Genomic DNA, 22,490 nt, shown 5'->3' with positions numbered 1-22,490 from the left:
ATGACATGAAAATATGAAGCCGTTGAGTAAATTGCTTTTGCACAAAAGCTCAAAATACATTTTCCAAAAGCACACAAAACATTGCTTTCAACAAAAGCTTCAAAAGAGCAAAGCAGCTAAGAGCTTGTCAAAAATAAACAATGGACAAAAGTAGAATTCTATTTAAAATACGTGTTCACGGAGTGTAATCAACAGAATGATCCTAACCGCGAATTCATTTTCTCCGTGAAAGTGCACAAAATTCTTAGCGGGTGACGTGACCGTCGGAATCCATTCAAATTGCAGGAAATTCCGCGGCAACGACACGGCAATTAACATTCACAGGGAATGGGTCCGTGTTGCTCCGCGCTGCTCATTGTTGCCGGCGGCGCGATATATTGCCATGCATTTGAACGTCTTACTGTTAATCCCGTTTTAAAGGCCAATTTAAAGTCTAGACTAATATCTGGTCTGGTTGGAATAATGTCGGCTATAAAATAAGTAAAGTGCGCACTTTTTACTGTTATCTAAAGTAGATATTTTATTTAACAAATTTAGACTGTCGTTACTTTTAAGGACAGTTTTACATTCTAGATACTAAACCGCTATCAATATTTTTCTATGAACTAGTCTGCACGGCGCACGGCGGTGCTTTATTTAATGATCCTGTTCTTATCACTTCAATTAAAAGGCAGACACGTTTAATCCATGTAGTTGGAGACTTACTTCAGACAGTTTATTTCAGAAACAAAAGGATCTCTTTTGTATTTCAATATTGTTGTGAACAAAGTGTAATAAGTTAGCCTGAATAACATTCTACTTAGGTGACAAGTCGTGGGAGGGGGCAGTGTCCTCTCCTCACATAGTAATCATAATGAGGGCGATCATTAATCTATTTAGCAAGTAGTGCGCGCCGCACACACAGCGGCAGTGTGCCGTTTGCTCAGTGATGCGAGCCCAGTAAACAAGCTGCCGGGGTTTAACCCCTTTACAGCTTGACGAGCAAATTTCACCCAATCAACTGCGCCGGGTATTCCTGCACTAGCTGAAATTGTTGTCTTTGCTAATAGCGTCGTTACAGCCGTGTGAATCCACCCTAATACTAGGCAAATATTTGGCCACGCACTATAAGGTAAAATTAAAGCGGCGGATGTGTGCACAGCGCGCGCTCCTTGCCCGGATTTTTCCCGCCGCGCGCCGCCTGAATGTTTTATAGAGTCCGTGTGCCGCGTATTAATGTAGTTTGTTATTACGAATTATGTTAGTTGTGTTATGAATTACGTGAGACTTTAATATAGTTAGCAACGCCTTGTTTTAATATTGAGCCTTGATGACATATCATATATTATTTACTTGATCTAACTTCTAAGAAGTAGTTTCTGGCGGTAATTAACGTTAGTCACTTAAAATAATTGGATCTATCGATTTGTAGAAAAGTTAAAATAAACTTTTAACATTGATGTGTACGTAATAAAGTAAAATCGGTCACAATCCGGTCACGGTGAGATTTTAAAACGTCTGATTAGTTACGCGTAATAAACGGCGACTTATTTATTAAAACTTCAAACAAATGTGTCTCGTCGGGCACTACAAGTAATTTATTTCTGTTCACACTCATTTGTCGAATCATATTTTTATTTAGCTGTACGTTTAGTGAGCGACCTGCGTTTAACTGTGCTCGTATTTTATTGATAGCACACTGCTAAATAAACAAATAATAATAACATTTTTCAGAATTATCAAAAGCTAATGGAACCTATACAGGCTTTCGATGAAAATAAAAATATCGTTAAGCTTATTATGTTTTTTTTTGTATATTATAAACCAAATTCATTGAAATAAAATTGATAACAGTGCAGTTATGTAACGTGACATCATGTGCCTCTTCCAGGAATTTGTTGCAAAAGCTTCATACAGCCGAGAAACAAATGAAGCCTATCTCCGAAACACAGCCCACCGTGACGAGTTTCGTGAAACATTTTAAATTCAAATGTACACAATGTAAAGTGAAATAAGTTTGCTTAGATTGTAGGGGATCCGCTTTCAGCCGGCCTTATCTTTGTCACTGGATCAAGATTGGACTAAATAGACGGCACTTTCTTCAAACTCTGCCCTCTATAATTAAAATGCTTTAGTGTTTATGTTAAATTCTATCGTAAAAGCTGATTTTATGTTAAGAGATGTTGGCCTGAGGGCCTCGGCAGATGTTGGCTTGACTTTCACTGGATTATCGGGGTTTTGGGAGACTTACGTTGTGTGTTCAGTAATAGTCAAAACTATTTTGAGATATACGTTGGCATTAGTTTAGATATCCAATAATACGTAACTTACTTAGGCTGATTCTAAAAGTGTCGAAAAGTATTTTTTTAAGAAATGTTAACCTCTTTTGTGCTGCTTTTTTCGGATGCCATATAATGATGTAAAAAAAAATATTCCTATTTTGTTTTTTTTTCTGACCTTCCATGACGCATAGAAAATATTTTCCCATTGAAGGTACAATTATTGATTCAAACGTTATTATTGCAATTTCCTAACATCTATACGTGTTATGAATAGGGGTTTGGGTAAGTTTTCGAGAAATTGTATTACTGACATTTTCTACTTGAACACTTCAGATATAGTGATCACTGATCCTATATAACAGACAAGTAATATTCTACCATTTTGATTACGTAATTCACTTTAATTACCTGTGCTGTAATATCCGGGCGAGGAGCAACATTTCGTAGAGCACATGTTACTCTTAAATAACTGTTTTAACACGCGTTGGAAGCGGAAACTATCTCGTGGCTTAGCGTTTCCGTTCGCAAAGTAAACGTAACCGCAGATATTGGTTTACGATGTGGTTTGTAAGCCGTCGACATGCTTCAGACCTTTCCTCTTCGTACACACGTGTATTTTGGTATATTTCACTACATTTGAAAGTTCTGGCTACTTGACAGATTCAGAGATATATTTAGAGGTTAGAAACCAGTTTGCCTTGGACATTCTTTTGTAAATGGAAATGTTAAAGTATGGTAGAAGATTGACGAGTTGGTTAGAACTTAGTAATATAATAAAAGCTACATAATAATGTTCCGCGAACTTTTATCTAGTTAAGTTTATAAGTGACGTTTGGGTTTTATTATTTTTAATTTTGCTAACATATTTTGTTTTAAAACTGGGTTGGACGGCGGACTGACTTTGTATTCATTTGTAAGCGCACCCACGATGGACTAGTGAAATTTGATCACGAAATAATACAATTAGGGTTCGTTACATTACGAACATAGTTTATTCTACACTGTTTATAAAAGTAGACGTTAGAAAAATAAAAAGGAGGAAATGTGCCCAAATTGAATCTTTGATGTCAACGTTAGTCACGTAAGGAATCCGTTGAACCTTCACAAGGGTTCATACATGTCATACTTAAGTTAGTAAGTACTGATCAAATTTTAATTCCCTGCGCTGACAACTTGTACTAGACTTGAAATACATAAAAGAATCTCGGGGATCCTGATTGAGTCACGAAGATTGACGACTAAAATGGGGTTATAAATGGGAGATGTTTATTGAAGCACACCCGGCTTCGCTCGCTGTATGACTATATGAGGTATACACACTTATGATCAAGGTGAGCCTGGAAATTGACTTTCCCGAACAGATAATTCAAATTAGGTTGGACTCGGTATTACGTGGGGAGGTTTTTACCGACGTTCGCTTATTTAAACCAATATTATCTGTACTTTATCTGGGATGAATTTAAACATTTTCGGGAGTCTGATATAAAGAAAGCCGGGTTTGGTTGTTTGCTAAGTTAGAACGTATTGTTGTTTCTTGATAAAAATATTAAGGTCGTACGCAACTATTATGTGTAAAAGCTGTTATATTGTGATCACAATTTGAATTTGTGTCCACATGTAAATCATTTGATCTCAAAATTATATTCCGGTTCAAATTGGAGTCAGGCTCTTAAAGTTGTCCTTGGTTCTACAGAGGCCTATTTAATTCCGGAGGCTTTTACTCTGTGACGTAAGCACTCTTATCGCAGGCATCTAGGCTCTTAGTTATTAGGATATAAAGGTTTCTCTTGTATTACGACGCGCAGGGTTACATTTAGGCTGTTGTACTCGGTTATAAGTCCCCGAGGCGGCAAATGATCTATCATTGTCGCTATGAGTGTTCTGCTCAAGTTTTTCTGTCGTCTGCCGAGAACTTAGACAAAGATTCATTGCTCCCGTTGTGTGCGTAAAACGATTTTCTGATGCCATCGACGCCACAAAAGATTGGGGAGTGAAACTTTTAAAAATTATCGTCTTGGGCCCAATATTGGGTTTCGGGTCAGGGCTGTGCGCAATAAATTGCGTATCGATTCCGAGTGCATGCCAAATCGAATGGGATTCGATTAACACTACGATTTTGGTAGCGATTTCAATGACTCGTATTTTTTAGTGCGAATAAAGAAAAATGCGTATTTTCCTGGCTGCATAAACCTTAATGATTATGGATTTTACGGCCAGTTTGGTAATAAAATATTCTATCGGCTGAGTGCCATAAAAACTGCACGTTTATTTAACCATTGATTCAATTTCAGTAGGTTGATATGGCATAATACTAAATTGAATTTTAGCTGTTGGCATACTCTGAAAAAATGTTGTTTTTTTTTTAATACGAGTGAGAGAAATGAAATTATTTTGATATTTATAATTATTTTGGTATTTATATATATAAGGTTTGGTCGCACTGCTTAGCGCGCGGCGCCGGCGGTCCCAGCGCTAGGGCGCGGCGCGACTCTCGCAGACCTCGACGTTGATGTTCATTACGAGGCTGAAGTTTAGGGCTGACATCCCCCGCGGGTTGTATAACCTCAAGGTACTACCCGATAAATATCGTAATGACCCTGTACGAGAGCTTTTGTAAAAGCAAAGTTTTGGAACAGATCATTTGGGGAAAAAATGGGTAATAAAGTACAGGTATCTGTAAAAACTTGGCTTGTATTGTGTTCTGGCTCGAAGTATATTTCCTAAGTTATGCTATCATATTTTTTCCATACATTAGGCTTTACACTGTTAGTAAAGGGAAGTTACAAGTATGTTATGAGTATGGTTAATAATGTTTGTGTTGCTTTTTTGACGTAATACCCAATACCTTTATACAATTATAGAATAGGAATAGGCATAACAAAGATGATAAAGAAAAAAAATAGTTATCTGTAGGTGAATGAATATCCAAGTTCGATAAGTTTTGCCTCCCACTGCAACTATCATAATTGTAAGAAACAAATAATTGGTTTCGTCAGAACTATGAGTGTATTAAGATTTCGCTCTACCATCACGTTTAGCTATATCGCAACATTTGATAGGCTTCGATTTGTCTCTCTCACCATGTCGCACCTCTCGGATGAATCATGGATATAAAATTCTTAATAGGACAGAGTGCTGGGAAAACTTTGTAAAAAATCGTTATCTCGAAACCACGAGACACCTGGTTTTTGTCAAAGTTTTAGGCCTGAAGTTTTTGCGTTACATTTATCAGGACTCGAAGGTCGCGCGACTCCCGAAGCCCTTAATATGGATGACTGAAGGACTTCCTCGGGGAGTTTTTAGACGCTTTGATCTAGCTGTCGAGAACTTTGATGGTCTCGACGTTCGATCTTGATTTCTGGGAATTTGTAGACCCGATTGACATGCGTAAAGGCTTTTGTGAAATAGATCGTTTTGTTAAAGTCTGTTTTAGTATGTAACAACAATAATGTTTATTTTATTCCTTGAATACCCCAAGCGAATGAGTCAGCAATGAGTTACACGGTTTTCATCGTCATCCAAAACCTTTGAAGCACAGATAGTAGCGGGATCGTCAGTTCTCGTACAAAACAAACAGAGCCGCCACGCGCTGCATACAATCAGGTATGCCACCCACATCCCATCCTTCGACACGGCACACAAAATTAAAAAAAAATCCCTCGACATCGTCCGACTTGCAGAGTCTTTGTTTGGCCCCGATTCCCTGACGTTACATCCGCCACATCGAAAGATTAAAAACTTTATTTTGGTGCGCAACGAAATTGTTTAATCAAACCGTCGTTTGGAGGATGAAAGGAACGGAATGTATGCAAGTGCTGTATGTGTGTACTGTGGACGGACACAGCGCGCCGCAAGCAGTAATACTATGTCCTGTGTGAGGATACTGAAAGTAAATATTCAGATGTCCTCTAGTTTTTATACGATGTTTATTTTATTCGTCCGTCAGTTTGCGAATGCAAAAGTTTTTGTGTAAAGCTAAATTAATTTTCTTTAATCAATGTTTCACTTGATGACTAGTAATTAAGGCGCTAAATACTTTTCTCCTGGAATGCTTATTTTCTGTGAATGTTAAATTAAGCTTAAAGTATTTTTCTAGAAAAGCGCCGAACATTTTAGTTTGTAATTAGTAGAGTCATTAATGTTGTTTTTATGAGGTACTAATATCAAAAATATTTTTTCATTTATAAATTCTTCAAATATTAAGCTTCTTCAATTATATTAGTGTACTAATGATTTTCAAGTAGAGCCTAATAATTTACTACGAACAAAATTCTATAGAGCTATTCACAGTTTTCGTTCAGTTACTCTCGACTTTTTCGCTACGGACAAAAAGCCTCAGCATTACAGTTTCCGCAGTCAGTCACATCAGGCACGAGTCCACCGCGTATCGCTGCGCCGCACTGCTCTGTGGCTAAAACAAACGGTTTTGTTTTGAACGTAGAATTCGATTATTTAAAATTTATGCCGTTATGTTACGGTATGCTCGTAAATATGGGAATTTTCTCAACATCTAGTTTGCGTATTTTGCATATGAGAACTATAAAACAGTGTCACGTTGTCTATAATAATAAATAGGTACGCTCTGCAATTCCAAATGACTAAAGGCATTGTGTTATGCAAGTTGTGCTGGAATATATTGGACAGCCACTGTCATAATAGTATATTTATGTTAGAGTTCTGCTCGCAATCCCTGATTTTCACGGTGTGGTTGTCTCTGTTATAGCCCTGTCAGGTCCCGTCATTGGCACGCGATTAGATTAACTTTTGTTTCCCCCCAATAACATTATTATAAGTTATGTAACAGTAATATTGTATCGAATCTCGACTCTACCTAATTAGTGGGCAGTGGGCACGGAACCCGGAAAATCTTAACAAATCTGAACAATAATCTCAGCAATTAATCCCAAACATTCAGCCGCTAATACTTGTGTACTTTGTCGGAGGAGAAGTTCTCGATATGTGCGTCACTACTATTTTTAGCTATACGCCGTTGTTTCGGTTTTCCTCGTCGACTTCGCCAATAGTTCGGGAGCTCCACAAAGTTTTCTTGTAAAATGGTTTGCAGCTCTTGTACTGGGGAGCAATCTCATTTTTTGTTGTTTGGGATAAACAGGCCCGCGTGGGTGATATTAATACTTTTTCTATTGTTTTTTTTGGGATGAGTGAAGGTTTATATTTTATTAACTCAAACCGGTTACGCTCGGGATTCGAATTTTGTTTTGGCTACTTGTATTTTATACTACTGTGTGAGTGTGAGTGATATTTTTATGAATCTTGCTAGTTTGTTGATGAGGTATTAAAAATGTATGATGAGTGATCTATATTTATCAAAAGTTGAAACGTGGGTTTTTTCGATTGTTCAACAAATAGTTGTTAACTCTTGTATCTGGCACAGACACTTTGTGCGGCAGTCTCTTGCGAACCACTGGAACGAAATTAAAAATATTTGTTTTTGACAGATTGTGACTTCATAATTATAATCAAACGGGTTCAGAGCCCAGCACATCAGAGTAAAAAGACAATGGACAGGCGTTGATGTTGAACAATAGTTACTTTTTCGTGACGTCAGATCTGATAGCGTCATAGAATGTCGGTATAGTGCGATTTTATCGTCGCGACAAACTTTTAACCATAACTGTACAGGCTGATGAGGATATGTGGTGCCACGCTGAAATAAATTGAGCCAGTAAAGTAGTCTGGACACAGCTTTTGATCTACTTAAATATTTTTTAAGCAGTGAAAGCCTCCAATAAAATTCTAAAAAAGGCTTCAGTATGAGTTGAAACAATAAAACAAGCATACGGAATACATCATCCAATCTAAACGCAGAACTATACGCGTGTACTACACTACGCCGAGAGCATTTCTGAAAGCCAATACCATCAGCTCGCCAATAAATCCTTCATCCCATACATCGTACAAGTTTCTCATTTCCCACTCACATAATTTACGTATAACATTGATTTATCTATAAAGTGCTTACCTCGCCTCAAATTCCCGACCAACTTGACTGAAGGAAAAAGCTTATTACGTAGTAGGTAGGCAAAAACTCCAAAACCTATCATCATTTAGAGACTTCAACAATTTATACCCTGCTTCCTTATAACATGGCACCATCAAAGAGAGAAAAGTACAGAAGGTTAATATTTTCAAAGTCTTCTTGAATATCCCACGTCAAATTCTGAGAGTATTGGATTAAAATGTCGGAGATCAAATTTGAATAGCAGGACACAGACTCTTTCTGTTTCCACAGAAAAAATGAGCCATTACAAAGACATTTTATTATTTATATTGTACATTTTTGCTACAAATTTAAGTTACCAGTTCAAAAGGCTCGTCGTATTACACAGGATATGGAATTGAGTGAGCCTTCTGTGGTGACATTTTCCTTTGCGCTAACACTATTTTACTGAGCTTGCGAAGGATGGACGGAACGTGGGACCCGGATATGTGCAACGTTGCTTTACACCGGCTTTTGTTCCTATCTAGATAAGGTTAAAAAGTTCTTTAAATATTTAGGATGGGCAAGTTTATATGACGAGCTTTTCCAAAAGCCTTTTCGCTTTGAATAGTTATTGTTCATTGGATTTTAGAGATTCCTTTCCTTCTCTGTTTTATGAAAAGTAGTAAATTTTCTCTAAAACTCGGTTACCGCTGCACAAAACCTTAAAAAAATTTTAAGAAATGTTACCAACCAATGCTGGATTCCTTTACATCTCAATAAGTTATTAACTGTTGGTTCTGTAGGAAGCGCACTCGCGGAAGACATTGAGAACACTCGATCACTGTAATAAATAGCCCGATGAGTTTGACACGCCGAGTTTAAATAACGTTTCTAAGCACTGCGCGGTTTTAGCAACAGCTATCAATCATAGCCCGGAGATGTCTGAGGCCAAATTAAACGGTTTCAATGGGAAACATCAATGGTTTTGTTTAAATGGGTTTCAGCAAGTTTTTGTTTTGGATTAGTATTAAACAAATGCAATTTGTCTTCGGTGTTACTTTACGCACAGTTTTTATACTACGGTACCTCCAAGATATTTTTTTGTAAATCTATCTTCCTAGTTTAAACTTATCCATCTAAACCTTAGATGGAAATAGAACCAGTACAAGATACAGACGAGTGTAACTGCATGATATGTACTCCACGTACACTATGTACACGGTACACACTAACTTTGTAGCCGCTACTTTTATCTACTCCAAGCTAGTGTTTATAACATTAGTGCGCTATTTTATCGATACATTTTATCGATAAAGTTGCTCTCCCAACAGTTTTATGATCGCTGCAGACATTTTGTATCGACGTTACTTTAAAACTTACCTTAACTATGTGTTTTATGATACCCCTCTCTACTTTATCTTCGGTTTTCCTTATTATTGTCAGATCCGGGGCTCGGGGATTAGACGTGCGCTAAGAATGTTTAATATCGACCTGTTTGGTTTGGCACAGCTTTGCAGAATGTAATATGTATCACATATTAAATTGCTGATCTATTTCAGAGAACTCGTATAACGAAAAGTGCATTGAATAACAATTATAGGCGTACTTATAATTGTTGTCTTACAATTTAAGTACGTTGTAAGGTTACATTATCAGCTAAACATAATCTGTACATCGCAGTGTATAGCGCTCACAAAAACCTTTTGTTCCCCAGGGTGTAGTCGCACACTACCCCATAGCCGGTAGCTTGTGGCGTGTGCTCACTCACATTTACGAGAATGGGTATTAATTAGGATAATCACCTAAGTTTGCCCCCAAACGTTTACAGTTGTTTTCTTTGGCGTTGGCCCTTTAAGGTCATATGTGTATTACGATTATATGGTATTACATGTATATTATAATAGTAAGCTGGCAGCATTCTGGTCTGATTGAAACCAGATGTGAGCAGTAAACTAAAACGGATGCAATCTCAAACGATTTTTGTCCGGAACAAAGATCACTTCGGTCGCTTGGATATTTCACCATTTAAATAAACTAGATTTTTCGTGTATTCCTGAAACAGATTCCGAACTAACATTGGCTGTATGTCGGTCGGCTTCAGTCAAGCATCCCCTGCGTCATTCGTCCATCGATTCCACCGTCCCAGTTCCGAAAAAAACTTTCATGTTTGAAAGAGCTCTTGTACTTTAAAAACTTTCATGGTTTGTAAAAGTTAGTCAGCGAGGTTATTTCTTTTAAACTCGCTAAATTATTCGGCGTTTAATTTAGGGGTTTGCTGTTGTCAGTGAAGTAAACACCGTAATTTTTCACCCTTTTCCATTTTCATTTTACTTTAAAGAGAAGGTGAAACATGACTTGCGCGGTAAAATTGAAGTTGTAGGGATACGTAATCATGGAGTAGGTTATTTGTGACCCTGAACAAGCAATATCTATAAATTTTAGAAACATCGTATAAGTACGTAAGTTTATCATTCGTTTAACAGTGCTATTACGTCTGACCACTCTTTATTCTAGTCGTGAAGTGAAATGAGTCCCGTTTTCGTGCAGCGATGGCAATTCTCACACATACACTTTACTTTAAGGCTGTATTTTCGTTCTGCAATGTTCGGGAACATTAGATTGCTTTTCTTTAATTTAGAAGCTGTTTATATGTCGAAATGAGTTTTGATGTTAATAAAGTCTTTTGACCATATATTTTTTGAAATTTTCTGTTGTAGCTATTAAAGCCATTTATTGTCTGGTAAAACAAAAGCTACGAGTATAATATATGTGAATGTTAGAAAGAGCAAAGTAAATATGTGGTTTATTTTCAGGTGACCGGTATTCTCCAACAGAGTGACGGCGTCGATGTGTAGTGCGCGTGTGTGTGTGCGTGTGTGAAGGTGTGTTGCGCGAGTGTGCGCGCGCGCAGGGGCGTGGCATGCGCAGGGAGGGCGAGCGGGGCCCGCCCCGCTAGCGACATGCGCGCACGCGACGCCGCGCACCTCGTGTTGCTGCTGCTGGCGCATCTCATACCGCCAGGTCAGAACCACTCTCTTACTGTATTATAATAGATGTAACGATAGAAAAAGAGGACCATAAAACAAAAGCTTTTTAATATTAAAGCAACGAACGGGTTTGTTTCAAAAAGTATATATTTTATGAAGAAAAAGCTTTTGCTGGAACAAGAATTGAGAGTAAAAAAATCTCATTATATTTGACTGGGAATGTGAATTTCTTTTTGTAAAACGTATAAATAATTTTACTTAGGTATATATTTTTAAATAAAAACATAAAAGCAAACAATTCTGTCAGCACAAGTTTATCTCAGTAAATCTATTTCAGTGTTGTGTAGCCAGAAAATTATTTACAGTGATTTATGGTCCGCGAGGGCTCACGCTAAACGTGTCCTTCGTCCTATCACATAACACATGAACATCTAGAAAATAAACGAACAAAAAATATTATTCAGCCTTTTTCATATTCATCGGTTTTATTTGTCGTAACGACAAAACACTCGAGCGATAAGGGTTTCATGTTCAAATTTTGCCGAGCACGGCTCTAAAATGGCCAATAAAACGCGGAATTGATGCTCAACCGGCCAAAAATTGTTTTATCTCCAAAGTTTCCTCACCGCGCCAATAGAAAGGGCGATCCTTGTTGAAATTGAAAAGCGTTTGGTAGTGGGGCGCGGAGGGCTCGCTCTATGAATAAACTCGATAAAATTTACCTAATCGTAAAAAGTTGGGGACGCGGACCTCCAGATAGGAGCGCCGTGACTCCGCGCCCCGGGCTGGGCCTGGCTGGGCGCGACACGGCTCGCGCACAAACTGCGCCCTACTACCGGACTGGGGACAATAAAATTCAACTGATTACACCGGCAAAATTCGTTATGGCAAACTTTAGAGAATATCATTATTTTAGTATTAAATCGTAAACGTGGAAGTGTGACGGAGCGGCTATAAAGGCGTGAGATGACGGCGGGTCGTGGCGTGACGTCACAGGGACGAGCGTCTTGCCGCGTCACTGATCCGTTCGGGAATCTCCGCTTCGCCGAATGCCGACGATGTTGATCAATCCTATGTAGAATTCTAATAAATAAGTTATGGGAAGTTCTCGACTAAAGCACTCGGCAGTTTCAAAGTTATGAGGGTTTTAATGATGCAGAATCCTATCAAACGTCACAACATCAAACTGCGTCACTTATTCATTAATGGGAAAAGTTTCTGCGACCAAAATACAAGTAAAGACATGGCCTTTATGGGATTCCACTGTGACCCTTCATTGAAGTTCCGACAAACAGGATTGTTGGCTTTGATGTCCTTTACATTATTACACGCACTTAGTCCCTACAGTCTGATACCTATAGAGCATGTACCTATAAAACTATTCGAAATTAATGTCATTTTCAGTATGATCCATTAAGGCTATGATCATAAAACATGGCTCGTACTATAGAAGTATTTTTCAGAGATACATGTGAATAACCTAACAATTTGTTAAAACCAACATTGCCAAACGAGGCTTTTTCATCCTCAAAATGTGTGTACAATACTTTATCACGCCTCTCATCCATCTTAGTTTAAACATAAAAACACGCAGTTATAGCACTTACACACTACGTACAGCAGAAGGTTCACTTTGGAAAGCTTTCGTTTAGTTTCATGAAGCAATGCACAAAAACATAGAACTTCCCTACCTGTAGTTAGCTGGTTATAAATTGCTTAACTTATTTAGACTTTAATCCTAAAGGCTAAAACGAGTAACATTCGCAGCATTTCCTTCTGAAATAATAATTCTGCTAATACATGACTGTATAATACACAAAGGGAATTAAGAGATATAACACAAAACTTTATTTAGCCACTTAAAAAAATGTGGTTATTTATCAATAGGATATCATAGTTTGGCCCTCAACCTTTAATAGTCCGACACATTTTGTTTTTTTGTCTAAATTTCATAACGAAACATTTTGTGTGAAACTTCAAAAACATCTGTAAATCAAATCTTCACAAAATCTTTCAGTTTTACTCCTATTTCTAACAAATTGCAAGCAATTTTTTGAATTTATTTTTACAAGAATATTTTCTCATATTTTCATCAAGTTGTGAAAATGCGACTGAAGATATTATGTTTTTCATTCGTTGTCTGTCTGGTAAAGCTTGTCATCGTAAATTGCACGGAGTGAGATTTCTGGAAGTGGTTGTCGTTTGGCTAAAGTATAGCAATTTCCAAGAGAGCAAGGGCACAGCATGATTATGATTTATCAGGCATTACATAGTTTTGTGGTGCTGCTAGTACCTATAAATAAGAGGCGGCTCTTAAGAGCTCAGACATGAACTACAAGATGAACAGTAATGTTGACATAAAAGCTGTGTCTATGAGCATTTTTGTGTGCAATAAAATAGAAACAGGATTTGTAAGATCATAGGTATAGCCTGTGATGTTCCTTGGAAACTAAACTTCTTACCCCAATTTGATGAAATAAGTGTACGTTGTCATTAAAAAAATTGTTAAGTATTCGTTGGAGAAACGGTGTTATAACAGGCTGGATATCATCCAGACTAGCATCTAAACACAGACAAAAGCTTTGTTCTACAACTAATAAGCTCTCATTTCCTTTACTTTTCACAAGTTAGTTAAAACTCTAGTTTTCAGCGGCTGTGAAAGCATTTAGTCCATACAAAGCACTTATCAAAGATGAGCAGAACTGAATAACTACTAATTTTCTATCGTCGATAGAGATCTAAAGTAGGATTGGAACATGTTAACAGGATGTGTCCGGAATGTAATGTATGCTTTTACATTAAATAAACGTGAATGCAACGTATTTTATAAACATAAAAAAGGATGAAACCTCCTCTGGGATTCTCAAGGTCTTATACTGGAGCCTATAATTGAACCCTTTTCAAATTATTATTTGGTTTATCGGAAACGTGAATATAATCTGAGCCCACAGCTACCTCTTTGAACGGAATACCTGTCTGCCGGCATTGTCATTATGTCGCATAAAAAGGGAAAGAAGAAACTGCGGCTCCCTGACCGTAATCGAGGGGTGCAAGGACAAATCGCTTAGGGGCGATTTTCCGGCGACGAGTGCCAACAATAAGACAGGGACAATGTCGCGGGGTTGCTAGATCAGAACAGGTTTTGGCAAATTGACACGGGTTTGATATGAAGGCTGGATGTTTGGTATATTCTCAGTAAAATGTTCTGTAAAGTGGTTATTGGCATCGGTGACCCTTCTCTCTATTTGAGTGCTCACAAATTTGCCATCAATAAATGGAGCAGCAGTAATGTTGACAGCTCACGATTATCGTTATTGATCGGAAAAACCTAACGTAGATTCTCCTCCTGATTAGTACAGCCTTGCTTCGAAATCTAATCTTAGAAAGTGCTACAGGCTGTTGTAATCAATTTGCTTGTTCCATAATGATCGTGTATGTAGATAAACATTATTGACTGTTTCGATCGAAGAGTTATCCTCATTTTCCTACATAGATATCGTATACAACATGTTTAACAACGCTTTTAAACTTTCCACTTTCCAAATATATGTTTTCGCATGTTTGAAGAAAAAGGTATGTGTGAATAATGTGGTGATATCCTGACGACACAATGGGTCCCAAGTGGAGCCCCAGGGACTCACACAATACAGGCTCTCGAGCGGGCGCCCGCCGTGACCCGCGCGCTGCCGCCCGCTCTGTGAACCATTCACGACGAGTTTGTGTTGACTGATTGTGCTCTCAGGGTATTTGACGAGGTCACAAAGGTTACATATTAGTTTGTCAATATTCAACATATTTTCTTTGAAGGCTATGAAAGGGATCAGGCCCCACATATTCATAGCATACTTTGTTGAACTTATCACCGCACTGAACAGATTTATGATTTTAATGAACAACCTAACGAGTAACCTAACATAGCTCTTCATTAATTTGTTCGTTGAATTTGTAGGTTAAGTGAAATTTGCTGGGTGTATAGCTATTCTCTGTTAAGGTAAATAAATGATGAAATAAATATATACTTTGTGTTTATGTAATACTTTCGATCTGAACGTGTGTGTGTTTACATAAAGCAGCTATGATACTCCGAAAGAACAGTTTACATTGAATCAACCTAAAAAAGCGTTTATTGCCTTTACATACATAAATTCCGGCATTGTTACTGAACTGAAACTAACGGCTGGAGGTCGATGGCACCAATGACGTTTAACTATTAGTTAACGTTCCACCAGTCACCGTTACCAGCACTATTAATATTGTTAACTGGGAGCTAGCTGGCCGGGTGACACGTCGCTTTTCAAACACTAATCAATCTAGTTGATAAAAGTAATATTATTTTGTCAAACGCGTCAAGCGCCGCGTTCATTACAATGATTAGGAGTTTAGACGTCGCTGACGTCGCCTCGGTTATTATAAAGACGCGTTAATTTAATAAATTAAGTGTTTAGTCAGTATCGTGATCGTAATCCGTGTTTATAGTTTAACACGTTCACTAATGTCTAGTCATGCTTACTGATCACTATGTCGTGCTGGTCACACCCGTGCCGACACGGACACGTTCGTGTAAAACTTTGTTTACCGTTTCAAACCGGACTGCTGACCAAATTTTCTTTTGATATAGAACCTACGTGAACGAGGGTTCCTCTATCCAATAATTTGATTTTCGAACTAGTACCTTCGTATTGATAGTAAAGAGATTATTTGAGCCAATATCACTGTCGAGTGAGTGAGGACCACAGGACCTCAGCTGATCAATATCTTTGGCATTCAGTTCTGCAGGTTCAAAGGAAAGGGTTCAAGTTGTGAGTCACATTGAAACCTTTGTCCAACTTTAATGAACCATGAATGTGGGTACTAACGATCCCGGTCTCCCCTTTCAGCAGTATATCGTCGATATGTTAACTATTATCGCCCTCGTTTTTCTTAATGGATTCTGTTGAACCAGCTTAGTAGGTGGCGGTGTAGGCAGGGTTTTAATCGTGTTATTGTTCTTTGCTCCTGACCTCAAATACAGTTTTAGTGGTATTGTTATGGTTTCCACATGAACGATGTATTATAAAGGATTTTCGATTCAATATTTGAACTAGACAAGTGTTGTTCTAATACTCTCGCTACTGATGAATTTCAAGTTTGTTGATAAAATAAGAGGTACTTAATTATGATTTGCCACACACAGTATTCCACCCCCAAGTTATGATCTGACAATGAGAAAACATTATAACAAGAGTAATCTAACGCGCAATCCTCATTAAAACTCAAACACAACTTGACACCCACTCGTCTCTGGCTCCATAATCCATGAGCAAGACAATGAATTACCGATTTAATTAGCAAGTTAATTGCAGCCGGTCCGCTAATGTTGCCAACTTCAAATTGAAAACTTTGCCAACAGGAAAAAATACCGAAAAACTTTGTACTTTGTGTTAAGTCGCTTCTCTACTGCTGTTTGAATATTTGGCTTTCTTTAAGCTGGTGACTGGAGGGCGGGCGTTAATTAAAGAGATTTTGTCATGGAGTCCGCCTGTTTGTCTGAGTGCCCAGCGCTGGGCTGAACACACAAGATTAGTGGGGGCGTTGTGTTGGAAATATAAAGTGTTTGTTTACATTATTTTGAGATCTTACCACGGTTTTATTGAGATAATGTTGTAATAAACATAATGTTTGCTTATTATTGCTCCATATTTGTTTGTTTAACATTTACTTAAATTATTAACGTCTGAGTGGAAAACTTTCATCAAACTTAAACAGATAGATATAAAAAAGATAATTTGTTATACTCGCGTTGTTTAAGACCGGCGACCGGTGTTGCTGATACAATATTGACGAGGCGTCTGATTTGCGATTCTCTAATACATAACTGAGTGCTGTTTTACTGCGATCCTCTCGTTTTACAACCTGTGGCGGTAATTAAAAAGTGGACCTTGAACGTGCCGTGAAGGTATGTCTATGGTTTATTTATAATGTTGGCAAACCGTAAAACGGAATGCACAATCAGGTTAAGGCTGAATAGAAGGCGGCTCGTTCAGCCGGCTCTTATTTCCACTCCGGTGAGCAACAAACAAAAAAAACTCGTTAATTAACACTCTATACCTTCCCATCCCGTCTCCCTCCTTCAACTTAACCCTTTAAAAACTCGCGTAAACACGGGAAAGTAAAATAAACAGAAATATTAACATCTGGCAACGCGAATAAAACCTCCTCCCTAAATGAGTGAAGGGGGGGGGGCAGCGAAATAGGTCGGAGGCGTTTACGCGTTTATTGCAAATAGCTGGATTGTATGTTACGACGGATATAAATTAGAGTCTTTTCAGCGTGTGGGTAATAAATTAAAAAAATCTTATCGCAAAAGGCTACGTTCAATAAGGGTTTATGTAACCCGACATTGGCTTATCTCGTTTTCATGATAGGAGCGCCCTTTTCAGATCATCTCCTTCTCTGTCTGCCGGCTTTATGAAGGCAAAGGAAATGTGGACTGATTTACTACCACTTCTATCACTATTTATTTTTTATGTCTATTCACTAAAGTTATCTTTCAGAATATATCTTTCACGTTTGGCTCAGGTGACATCCCAATAAAAAGAATTAATTTCATAAAATGGTCGTTTAAAACGTTTCTTAAATTGTGAGATTTGAAGGAATATTAAAACACGGTAATGGGCACTAGCGCTACATTTTGCTGATTGTTCAAAACGCGGCGCCCTCCTAATGACCTGTTACTGCTGAGGATGCAACCATCACCGGCTATCACCCCCCCCCCCCATTCACAGTTACGACTTTTCATTTCTTACCTTGTTACCTAATTCCATAGAATACTTATTAATATAGTACTTCTCGCTATTCATTTCACATTACTAATAAAGATGAAATTGAATATAGTGGTTATTAAACGAAGTTCGTGGAATTGTACTCGGACTCCCTTTTAATTATGAGATCATTTCTCATGGAAAATTTTCATTACATTTTCTGGAAGTAAATTTAATTACCACGCCATGTATTAGTATGATCTCGATTCAGATTGGCTTCAACCAGTAAATGATTTAAAAGCCTTGTTTTGATTCGTACAAAGGAAACCAAGAGATATTCTTCAGCAAAAAACGAAATCATTATAATTAAGCCTCAAGCGAGTCACAACTGTGTATAAGACACGTAAACTTATTAAAAGATTCTCGAAAAGACGTCTCGTTTAGAAGTAAGTTTAACATAACAAGAACAGTTCCCGGGACTGCGGGATTTGTGATACTTCTCAAGTTATTATTTTTCCTTGACGTGCTTCAAACAAACCCAATTTGTCCAACATTTTTTTGTTGATCTGTCTACAGCAATATACATACTCATATATACGTAGGTTATACGGTTATGTCAGTATATGCTTTCGTTTTGCACTCGTCATCATCAGCCTTGCTTATGCTGGAATCGGCTTCCAGTTTAACCGGATCAGTTAAGTACCAGTGTTTGAAGCTTGGGCATACGATATCCCTTAGCAATACTGGTCAGACTTTCGGTCTTTTGATTTACTCTAAAGACTGTCAAAGATGTATAAATAGCAGCTGGACCCACAATATGAAGTGCCATCCGAGATACGGAGGATACGAGCTTGTTACGATTGTCTGTCGAGTGCAAAACCAATATAATGTTTCTTCGCGTCTTTGCCTAGGTAGCGCCCGATGAAGGCATAATACACAATTCATCTCTGCATTCAATTAAAAATACTGATGCGTCGTTCGTACAAAAAGACCTTAAAAACCGTCCGCCGGCCGGTGCAGCGGTGGCGCACGCCAAACCCAATCAAATTCGGTTTAGTGGTCATACCTAATACTGCAGTGGATTTAAAGGCTAACGGCACTTTTTCCATGGATTTACAACTTTTTGTTTAGTTGCGAACCTTTCGTTTATAGCGAAGTCGGATCGTGGACAGAGGTTTGGGATCTGTGAAATGTTTCACTGCATTTTAGATTTTTGCGATACCTGGCGACATTATACTCTCAATGGGTTTGTTTTTGGTTTCGCTGTACTAATGAGTTTCTCTTTAGATTTTTGCGTCCTTTTCAACTCTGTAATATTTTTCTTGTTTTATACCTTAGATTTACTCTAGTAGGTAAAAAAAATATAACCATTGCCATTCGTTTCGATGAAAAACCATATTTTTGACTCTTACATTACATGCATCTGCATACAACCTATAACATTCATAGTCTTTATGTTGATTGAATAGCAATGTACATATATAGAAAATGAGTTCATCAAGTAAAACTGAGTATGTATAAAGAACATGGTTTAAATCTAGGTAGTGGTATGTGACGTCATCGCGTGGTAGCTGTCACGGCAATTACCCCGCTTGCCGAGTGTTTGCGTCCTCGCCTTAACCCGACACGCGCCATATTTGCGTCTCACAAATGACACGCCGGAGGCTCGGCGACAAACATTAATGTTTTAATTCCTGTAACACATTCGCAAATATACGGTAGACGTTTCTAGATTAGAGAGGCTTGGTTTTCTTGTATATAACCTACCTATAAGAATGATAACATATGAGTGACGTGTTTTACCTTACCACTTTAATTTACATTTAAATAACAGTGAACCATTTAATACAGTATCAGACACATAATTCAGTTAAACTATTTCTAATAATTCTCAATTTTCTGTACAACGACATTCTTGTAATTGTTCTCTAAAACTAAAATATCTTATCGACTTTAAAACAATTTGTCTAAAACATTTATACCCCTTTCTATAACAATTTAGTGAATTCACGAAGCATCATTAATCTATATTGATTTACACCCGATCACTGGTGCAATGGACCTTTGACTTTCCAATAGAAAGCTTTTATTTAAACTTAAAAGGCTGCTTCATAAATCTTTCAAAATAAATAGCTCCTCAGAGCTCGCTACACAGCGATCGCGATCTGTACTTGTGACAGGAGAATAAAAACTTTCCAAACAAGTGTTAGCGGTGACAATAATGCTGTCCCGCTCGACATGACGCCGGCCGGGGCTCTGCTTGTAAACTATTACAGGGAGCCGTAGTCTTATTTATGTAATAAGCTTCCAATAGTACGGTGAAAATGTATTTACACGAGTGAACGATTGTAGTCTGCTTAAAACCTTTACACAAAATAATGTTTTGTGGACTGCTTTACCAAAGTATGTTTTGTGGAACACGTTCTTATAAAGCTGATTCATTCACAATACACGGTAGCACACATCAGAGGCAGCCACTGATTTGTGTTTAGTTTACTAACTGACACAACTAAAATTAATTAATTTCAATTTAGACGTTTATCACTAAACAAACGGAATCGATCGAGGTCATAGCCTGCGCGGTGGTTCTGCACAATACAAGTCGCGGACATACAGGCACATCCATAAATCTCTGTAAATAAATAGTGGTGTACAGTGGCGACGCGCGGCCGCTTCACTCGCTGTCTCTCCACAACTTGTACAATACTTGCTTGAGTTATTGCACGTCTGCGGCGCGGCGCGGCCCACTGACGCGCTCATAACAACTTCTACACACTTTTGAACTCTACAATCGAACTCTATCACTGAGTATTTATATTTTATTGGTTCAGTAATTGTTTTTATAACTTGATGTCAAGCTGCAACATAAAGTCACTTTTCGATATAAAACTGTGCCAGAAGTTCTTTTACATTGCCATCGTTTTCGTTGACGTATCAATAAAGAGCAATAATGTCGTTCATTTGACAGTAAAATAAACATCACCATAATAGTGTCCTTATATAGTGAACTACATAAATACTTGATGGAGAAGGCATTTGTCGATTACTATAGAGATGTAGCAAAGTGGCCCATTACGCAGCAAACCTTCGGCCAGCCTTATGAAAGAGGGTCACGACATTTTCTATCTTTCCTGTCCCCGGACATTTCATTTGCTCTTAGGGCTGCCATTTGACAGGCATTTCAAGTTCTCGACGGCCGTAATGCGGCCTAAGACAGGTATTTTAAAATGTTTCGTAGGAAAATGTCTCAAGATTTTTTTCCGCAGATAATTGTTAAACAACAGAAGTAACGAGCACTTTAAATGAAATAACAAAAGAATGCCGTCTGGAGCTTGATGAAATATGAAAGTTCAGAAAATGTACATTTTATACGCAGATTCTGTTTGCTTTTAATGAACTAAAAAAACAATACTGGCAACACGTAATTTGTTTACCGGAATCTAGAATTGATAGGATGTTTCAATATGATTCGGTTAAAATCAAAACATCAGGATCAAAGTTAGGCACAGCAGATTGGTAGTCTCGATACGTTTATGAAACAGGTGAAACTTTATATTTGTATCGGCTTTATATGAAAGTTGCGATTCACGCTCTCGAAGACAAGAGGCGCGGAGCTGTCGTGCCGCAACACGCTAAGTCGATGTTGGTAAATTTGAAGTTTGAAGAGGCTTTCACAAGTTTAATGTGCAATAAGAGGATGCTACGCTGCTCCTTTTGATACTAGTTAGCGAAGATTTTAGACTCGATCGCTGCTTTCATTTGTAAATGCATGTTATAGTGAAGCAGATTTAATTATTTATTCAATCGAATTTATTGGGATGTATTTGTAAATAATAATAATGAGTTTTAAGAAGGTTTTTATTCCATGAAGTGGTATTAAAATTTATTTTAAATGTGGCTTTAAAAATATATTCACAACTTATATTGCCTTCTTATGTCTTTCAATTAGTTCTGATTGCTGACCATGCAGTTTAACACAGCACGTCTCAGTTTCTACTATTTCCCTCCCGACACAGACAACTCTTGAATATTCGCATCTGGCCCGCCGGTGACGTCACAAGCTCTCTCGTTTTTCGTACGTTTTGATCAAAATCTCTTTGATGCCGCCTCGTTTGTGGATAGCTTGAACAATAAATACGCGGTGTATTTATAGCTTTGCTGTATTTTGTTTAATGTTTATTTAGTTTGCGTATCGCGGAACAGGATGTGAAAACAAATTGCGGCAGTTCAAAAAGTACATATTATTATATTGAAATCTCTTCAAACAATATTTATTTCATAAGATTGGCTATTATTTTTGTTTTTTTCCGGAATTGATATTATGCATGTATAATGTACTGAATAAATTAAATATGAATTTTGTTTTAGTTTAAAAATATTGAACATGTATATTTATTTTTTCTATTATGGTTTGTAGCACATTTTTATTTGTAAGAATTTGACAATACGAGTATTGATATTATGAAAACATAAATGTGTTCTATTGTTTGTTTAACAATAGCGAATGCGAAAGACAACGAAGCCAATCATTTTAATACAAACTTCTTACAAGGCAGTG

At 37.7% G+C, this 22,490-nt stretch overlaps 1 protein-coding gene across 5 annotated transcripts in view; it reads left to right on the top strand.

Annotated features, from left to right (window-relative positions):
• The first annotated feature begins 2,442 nt into the window (after positions 1-2,442).
• LOC113500948 (peroxidasin homolog) overlaps positions 2,443-22,490 on the top strand; it is a 231,512-nt gene continuing 211,464 nt past the window's right edge. For all 5 annotated transcript variants that reach the window (XM_026881898.1, XM_026881897.1, XM_026881896.1 and 2 more), the window contains exons 1-2: positions 2,443-2,543; positions 11,019-11,226. In XM_026881898.1, coding sequence (XP_026737699.1) covers positions 11,166-11,226 — 61 coding nt within the window. In that variant the 5' untranslated portion in view covers positions 2,443-2,543; positions 11,019-11,165. The remainder of the gene's footprint in view (positions 2,544-11,018; positions 11,227-22,490) is intronic.

This window comes from Trichoplusia ni, chromosome 15, assembly GCF_003590095.1.
Source record: "Trichoplusia ni isolate ovarian cell line Hi5 chromosome 15, tn1, whole genome shotgun sequence".
NCBI classification, from domain to species: Eukaryota; Metazoa; Arthropoda; class Insecta; order Lepidoptera; family Noctuidae; genus Trichoplusia; species Trichoplusia ni.
Note: the sequence above shows the minus strand (reverse complement) of the source record. Positions and strands in the feature narration are given on the sequence as shown.